Source organism: Vespa mandarinia, unplaced genomic scaffold, assembly GCF_050613455.1.
Source record: "Vespa mandarinia isolate Hongniang unplaced genomic scaffold, ASM5061345v1 scaffold_44, whole genome shotgun sequence".
Lineage (NCBI taxonomy): Eukaryota > Metazoa > Arthropoda > Insecta > Hymenoptera > Vespidae > Vespa > Vespa mandarinia.
The window spans coordinates 4,019-12,934 of NW_028197178.1; the positions used below are offsets into that span (position 1 = coordinate 4,019).

At 36.2% G+C, this 8,916-nt stretch overlaps 1 protein-coding gene across 1 annotated transcript; it reads right to left on the reverse strand.

Annotated features, from left to right (window-relative positions):
* Positions 1-8,265: 8,265 nt before the first annotated feature.
* On the reverse strand, positions 8,266-8,916 carry LOC146872135 (uncharacterized). Its single transcript, XM_085664346.1, has one exon. The coding sequence runs from the start codon at positions 8,914-8,916 to the stop codon at positions 8,266-8,268; it is 651 nt and encodes a 216-aa protein (XP_085520472.1).

An 8,916-nucleotide genomic window follows, 5' to 3' on the forward strand; every position in this document is an offset into this window, starting at 1 on the left:
TCATTGTTATTATTGTTATTATTATTATTATTGTTATTATTGTTATTATTGTTATTATTGTTATTATTGTTATTATTGTTGTTATTGTTGTTGCTGTTGGTATTATTGTTATTATTGTTATTATTATTATTATTATTGTTATTATTGTTGTTATTGTTGTTACTGTTATTATTGTTATCATTGTTATTATTATTATTATTACTGTTATTATTGTTGTTATTGTTGTTACTGTTATTATTGTTATCATTGTTATTATTATTGTTATTATTGTTTTTATTGTTGTTATTATTGTTACTATTGTTATTATTGTTATTATTATTATTATTGTTATTATTGTTATTATTGTTATTATTGTTGTTATTATTTTTATTATTGTTATTATTATTGATATTATTGTTATTATTGTTAGTGTTGTTATTATTATTATTTCGCCTGATCTATCAGCATCAAGGCCTGGCAAAGTAGATGGGAGCTGGAACGTAGGGGCAGATGGACTGCTCGACTCATCAGTCAACTAGACAACTGGTTAAATTGAGGAGCGGAAGAAGTCGATTTCTACCTCACCCAATTCCTGACAGGGCATGGCCTGTTCCGCTCCTACCTGTCTAGAATGAGGAAGGTAGCCGACGCCAACTGCCCCTATGGGGACTCGATCAACGACGACGCCCACCACACGTTTTTTTATGTACTCGGTGAATTGCAGAACGACTAGCCTTGGAACAAGACCTCGGAGTCATCTCGCCAGACAATGTCGTCGAGAGAATGCTTCGTGGGCAGAAGGCGTGGAACAAGGTGGCCTGGTACGTCAGGTCAATCTGAAGCAAGAAGAAGAAGGACATGGGTGGCCCATAGAAGAGCTACCAAACGTTGCTCCTTGTTCCTGCCACGTAGAGCCAAAGAGGGAGCCCAGTTAAGGGACAAGAAGCAGTGGCGCCATCCTGAAGCAATACCACATTGCGGTGCCGGGATTGTTTTACTATGCCACTAGGATGGATATGAGTTTAGTCGGTAGTGCCTATTCCAACGGTGAGCCCGACACTCCGGGGACTTTAAGAGGGACCCAAATGGTGAAGGGTTCCTCTAGCGGGCAGGGTCCCTGGGTTAGTGCGTAAAGTTTGGCATTCTCAGACCATCAAAAAAAAAATTATTAATATTATTATTATAATTATCGTTATAATCGTTATTACCATAATTATCGTTATTATTGTTTTTATCGCTATGTTTATTATTGTCGTAACTTCTAATATTACTTTTATTATCGTTAATAACGTAATTATAGTTATAAGGTTATTATCGGTATTATTGTTATTATCGTTATTATTATTATTATCGCTATTAACGTTATTATCGCTATTAACGTTATTATCGTTATTATCGATATTATCCTTATTATCGTTATTATTGTTATTATTGTATTTATTAACGATATTATCGTTATTATCGTAATTTCGATATTATCGTTATTATTATTATTATTATCTGTATTAGTATTATTATTATTATCATTATTATACTTATTATCGTTAATATATTTATTATTGTAATTATCGTTATAATCGTATTACCAGTATTATCGTTATTATTGTTATTATTATTATTATTATTATTATTATTATTATTATTATTAATATTATTATTATTACTATTATTATCATTATAATTGATTTTATCATTTTTATTATTATCGTTATTTTTATCGTTATTAACGTTATTATCGATATTATCGCTATTATCGTTATTATCATTATTATTATTATTATTATTATTATTATTATTATTATTATTATTATTATTATTATCGATATTATTATTATTATGATAATTATTATCATTATTAATTTAATATTATTATTACCGTTATAACCATTATAATCTTTATTATCGTTATTTTCGTTATAATCGTTATTTTTATTATTATCGTTATTATTAATGTTGATGTTATCGTTATTTCCGTTATAATTATTATTATTGTTATAATTATCGTTATTAATGTTATTAACATTATTATCCTTATTATCATTATTAACGTAGTTATTGATGTAATCGTTATTATCGTTATTATTGTTTTTATTATTATTATTATTATTATCCTTATTGTCGTTGTTAATTTCATTATTATTATTACCACTATTATCGTTATTATTGTCATTATGATTATTATCGTTATAATAGTTACTATCGTTACAGTTGATATGTTAATCATTATCGTTATTATTATTATTATTATTATTAATATCGTTATTACCTTTGTAATAGTTTTTTTCGTTATAATCGTTTTTATCGTTATAATCGTTAATTAATTATCATCGTTCTTTTTATCGTTATTAACGTTATTATCGTTATTGTCGTTTTTATTGTTATCGTTATAAACAATATTATCGTTACTATAGTAATTGTCGATGTAATCGTTGATATTATTATTATCGTTATTTTCGTTTTTATTCTTATTATTACTATTATTATAATTATTATAATAATTATTATTATTATTTTTATTATTATTACTATTTTTATAATTATCATTATTCTTATAATTATTATCGTTATTATCATTGTTATCGCTATTATCATTATTATCTTTATCATAGTTATTATCGTTATTTTCGTTATTATTGTCGTTATTATTGTTACTATTATTATCATCGTTATAATGATCGTTATTAACGTTATTATCGTTATTATCTTTATAAACGATATTATCGTTTTATCGTAATTCCCATATTATTATTATTATTACTATTATTGTAATTACCGTTATTACAATTATTATTATTATTATTATTATTATTATTATTATTATCGTTATTATCGACATTTTTATTATTATTATCGTTAACATCATTATAATCGTTATTATCGTTATGAATGTTATAATCGTTATTTTTATTATTATCTTTATTATTATTAATATTATTATTATCTATATTTTTATCTATAATTTATTTAATTTATTTAATCTATATTATTATCTATATATTATAAATATATTATTATTATTAGTATTATAATAATTATAATTATTATTATTATTATTATTAGCATTTATATTATATAAATTACTATTATTATTACTATTATTATATTTTTCACGATTATTATTATTAATATTATTGTTATTATCTTTGTTATCGTTATTATCGTTATTATTTTTATTATCTTTTTAACAGTTATTATTGTTATTATCGTTATTATTGTTATTATTATTTTTATCGTTATTATCGTTATTATCGTTATATTCGTTATTATCGTTATTTTTTATAATGGTTATTATCGTTATAATGGTTATAATCGATTTTATTCTTATTAATGTCGTTTTAATCGTTACTGTTATTATAATCGTGATTATTATTGTTTTAACCTTACTATCGTTATTATCTTGATTATTGTTATCACCGTTATTACTGTTATTATTGTTATAATGATCATTATTATCGTTATTATCGTTAATATCGTTATAATTATTAATATCGTTATTATAATCATTTTTATTATTATCCTTAATATTAATGTTTTTATTATCGTTCTTATCGTTATTATCGTTATTATTGTTATAATCATTATTATCGTTATAATCGTTATTATCGCCATAATTGTTATTATGTTTAATATAAACATTATCGTTATTATAGTAGTTATTGTTTTATGATATTATTATCACTATCGTTTTTATTATCGTTATTATCGTTATTATCGTTATTATCGTTATTATCGTTATTACTGCTATAATATTTATTATAGTTATTATAGTTATTATCATCATTGTTATTATTATATTCACTATTATTAACTTTATTATCGTTATTTCCGTTATTATTATTTTTATTGTTATTATTATCATTATTAACGTTATTATTATTACTAGAGTTATTATTAATATTACGATCATTATTACGGTGTTTATCGGTATTCTTATTGTTATCGTTATTTTTATTATTATTATTACTACCATTAATAGCGTTATTATCGTTATTATCGTCATTATTGTTATTATTATTAATATTATTATTACTATTATCGTTGTTATTATAATTATTACTGTTTTGTACGTTAGTATTATTATTGTAATTATTATCTTTATTAACGTTATTATTGATATTATCTTTATTAACGTCATTATCGTTATTATTGTTTTTATATTTATTATCTTTAATATCGTTATAATCGTATTGTTCGTTGTTTTCCTTAATATCGGTATTATCGTTATTATCGTTCTTATCGTTATAATCGATATTATTGTTATTATTATTATTATTACTATTATCATTATATTATTGTTATTATCGTTGTTAGCGTTATTACTATTATTATTGTTATTATTATTGCCATTAACATTATTATAGATATAATCGTTATGATCGTTATCATTGTTATTATTATTATTATCGTTATTATTACTATCATTATTATTATTATTGTTATTAACGTTATAATCGTTATAATCGTTATCATTTCTATTATTAATATTAATATTATACTTTCCCTCGACTGGTAGAAATGTCACCAAGTCCGACATACGTAATGCTTTCAGAGTCAATCGCATAACTTTCCCTTGACTAATCGAGTTTTTTCCAAGTCCGACAGCCGCATTAGTTCGAGAGGCATACGCATAACTTTCACTCGCCTAGTCAGAATAGTTCCAACTGCGACATTCGTTTTTGATCGAGTTGCACACGCATTGGTTTCCTTAGTCTAGTCGGATTATTTCCAATTCTGACAGTCGTATTGGCCCTAAAGGCTCTCGCATAACTTACCGTGGAATAGTCGAATTATGTTCCAGTCCGGCAGCCGTATTGGTTCGGTAGGCATTCACATAACTTCCTTCCAAATAGTTGGAATATAACCATGTCCAACAGCCGCATTGGTTCCAGAGGCACTCGTATAACTTTCCCTAGACTAGTCAGTATATTTTCAATCCCGACAGTCATATTTGTTTGAGTGGCAGTCGTATAACATTCCCTGGGTCAGTTGGAATATTTCCACGTCCAACGGTCGCATTGTTTCGAGAGGCACACGCATATCTTTTCCTCGACTTGTCGGAATTTTTCTAACCACGACAGTCGCAATGGTTCGAGAAGCACTCGCATTTCTTTCCGTCGATTACTGGGAATATTTCCAAGTCCACCAGTCGCATTGGTCCGAGAGTCACTCGCAAGAATTTCACTCAACGATTGTGTATATTTCAAAGTCCTACAGACGCATTGGTTCGAAAGGTACTTTTTCTTTGTTTCGTCAGGAGGAAAGACCATCATAGGCCCTCAGAGCCCGATACTCAGAGGAGTGTCGGATTCAACCCGCCTGAGAATACTCTCAGGTTCGGTTCGCCTTCCAATTAAAAAACCTCCCGATCCTTATTACTAATACGCTAAAGAGTAAGGGGGGGCGGGTTCGCGCATAAGTGTATTACAAATTCGCCCAGTATCCCTCCTCAATGAGCTAGGCCTGTATTCGCCTTGCTCTTATCCATTCATCATCAGTCATACAAATACAGCGCACGTGACAGGGGCCCACGAGATCCGGAGACGCAATTACTCCATAACTATATACATATTGACCCGATCCCCACCCCATGTTGCTCTGACCAGGACCATTCACGCCCGTATACACACACTGTATGTATACACATACTCACACCTAGAGGGTAGCGACGCCTGAGCCAGATGCCGCCTGAGCAGCTCAGAACCTTGCGCGAGGAGGTCATACTGGAGCTATTCTCCTATGCGGCCTATCGTTTGTACACCTGTCTACATACACACCCGCACACTCACTCATACTTCCTTCTTGCGTCCTTTCCCTGCGTCCTCAACGTCCTCCTTTGCACGCATGAACCGCCTTGCGAAGGTCTGGAAGGCCGCCCATCTCTCCGGGAGTCATGGACACCCTGACTATCACGGGAAGGGTTAACTGCCCTCTCCTAATCGCATCGATCTGCTCATTCCTGGCATCCGTCCACGCCGGGCAGCCAACCAAGGTGTGCTCTGCCGTATCCTCACTCCCCCTGCAGTGGGGTAGCGTATGCCCTAATGGGCGAGGTAGCATAGGTGTAGGCGCCCTCGGGCGTCCACCTTTACAATATACTGTTCCCCTGCAGTGGAAACAACATGGGGAGGGACTCTTCCTTATCTTATTTAGATATGCCGAGAAATAGCCATGGCCAGTCATCAGCTGTGTGGTATGAAATGTTCCGATAAAGAACGGCCACCCAATCCATTCAGCTAATAGCCATTCGGCAATAGGCGCCCTCGCATGCAATCCCGTTGCTGCTGTTGCTCCTACGAGCCAAGTCCCTCAGACTTCCACGCTTCTACTGCCCTCCTTCTGGCAAGACCACTCAATACAGCCAAAGTACACAGGGGGAGCAGGTTCCTCCGCATCTCTAACAGCCGCATACGTCGCCGCCAGGCGGGGTGCCAGATGAGTGAGAGGGATAATCCCTACAATCATCATAGCCGCGCGGAAGGAGACCGTTCTATAGGCATAATATACCCGGGTCGCCATCTTTCTCTGGAGGCACTGAACAGCCCGCACGATCCTCATGCCTCCCACGACGGCGTGCCATCGCACAGGCGCCCCATAAAGAAGCATCGAGTGGAGCACGCCGCTGTAGAGACGTCGCTTCTTCTCCCTCGTCCGTGAAGGTTCGGAAGGAGCCTCCTAAGGGACCAGAGGATACCCTCAGCTTTAGGGATTAGGGCCTTGAAGTGGGGCCTGAACGACAATCTTGAATATATTACTGTGCCCAGATATTTAACGCTGGTTGTAAATTCTACGCAGACACCTCTAAGGCAAATCTTAGGGGGCGGAACATTCCTGCGTCTGCAGAAGACAGAGGCAGGGAAGGCTATAGCTTCAGTCTTTTGCAGCGCCACTTTAAGACCCAACCCCTCGATCTCCTCCACCAAAACGTCCGAGTCATGCTCAGCGTTCATGATAGTTTCAAACAGGTTCCATCCCGATGATAGGAGGGCCGTATCATCCGCATAGCAGGCAACACGGGAGCCACCTGGCATCGGGATTCGGAGGACACTGTCATAGGCAATGTTCCATGACGTAGGGCCCAAAACGGATCCCTGTGGGACCCCACAATACGCCTGTCTTTCCACGGCGCGTCCATGTCTGTTTGTATATGTTACGGCGCGATTATCTAAGTAAGTCCTGATGATGTGCACCAGATAGCTTGAAAAGTTTTTCCGCTCCAACACCCTAACGGTAACGGCCCATGGTAAGGAGTTGAAAGCGTTAGAGATATCCAGACACATCAGGATAATTACTTTCTTGTCCCACGTCGATGCCTACACAAATTTATTAGTATCGAGGACAACATCTACAGTGGATCTGCCCGTCCCAAATGGTGCTAGGGTCAGAATCTCCTTTATGTAGCTGTTGAACAACTATACGTTCGAATAGTTTCCCTAGTTCGCCAATCACACGTATGGGTTTACATGATCTTGGTGAGTCTGGGGGCGCATCCCTTTTCTTTTTGATCAGGACGAGCCTCGCTATCTGCCACGCTGTCGGGAATCTTCCAGTCCTCAAGTATGCGGAGAAGCACTTCCCGGAGAAGGAACCTTTTCTCACAGTGTGTCGACGCAGCACTCACAACCACAGCCGTTATCCAATCCAATCCAGGAGCTTTCTTCCTTTTCCTTTCCTGGCGGTAGCCAAGACCTCCTCCGCAGAGATAGTCAACTCTGAGAGTGCAGGTTCCTGCGGCTCATCAGTTCCCGGTCCTCCTGGGAATAGTTTAGAGCTTATATTCTCTAGTACCTCGTCCTCCAGAGTTTCAGTTACTGGCATAAGGCATAAGGTTCCCCAAGACGAATTTGTAAGTTCTGCTCCGTGGATCATCCTCTATAGAGTCCAGCAGGTCACTCTAGGGGTTCTTCTTGGGTTCCTTAATGGCCCTAGTCAGTACCCTCCTTGCGTTCCTTCGGGAGTCCATGCACCGCACTATTTCCTCCATATTCTTCTTTTTCCAGGCTCTGGAAAGTTTCCTTCCTGTAGTCCTTGCAACTGCACTAAGATTCGTTAATTCGTCCGACCACCAGTAAGTACTTTTACTACCGCGGGTTTGTACCCTCACCCGGGACATGGCAATGTCGCACTTTTGTTTCAGTGTTGACTGTGCTCACTTCACAAGTTTGTCTGTGCAGTCCGCACTGGCCGTATTCTCCCTGGATATAGTTCCACCCGTCCACTTCCCTGAAATGAGGGCACCAACCAAGTAGTCTTAATCACGGGAGCTTTTTTATGTTGTGGATGAGAATTTCAGACCTCTGTGGCCTCGTGACTATAGCTAAATCTAACATATAGATGGTCCGACAGGGACTCAGTCTCATCCACCCTCCAGTCCGAAAGGCGGTCGCCAGCTGCCGGCGTGCCCCACGTTAGATATATAACGCCCAACCCCTGTGGTCGAACACACATTGGACAGCCAACCTGGGTCAGCAGACTCAGGTTCATTCTGTTCGCCCAGCCGCAGAGCAACTCACTCCAACGGTTACTCCTGCCTTCCGGGTCCCATCTGCTGAACCGGGCATTAAAGTCGCCAGCCACCAGCTCTGGGAGAGTGGGGAATGTTGCTAAGAGCTCTTCGATCTCATCAAGGATTCTACAAAACATGTTAATGTTCTCGCTGGGAGGAAAGTAGATCGAAACTACCAGCGAGTCCCCCCATTTAACGGCTACGTAAAAACGACCCCGACGCACCATGCTACAGGGTCTTTCACATTCGTCCACAAGCACCGCGGAGATTGATGTCTCTCCTAGGGATGAGAACCAACTCTCATCCCTAGGAGGAAACCACCATGGCTCCACAATGACCGCAATCTCCACTCTGTCTTCGCGCATGCGCTGTGCCAGCATGTCCTGCGCACGGTGAGCATGGTTTATGTTTATCCGTAGAATAGCAGAGGACAT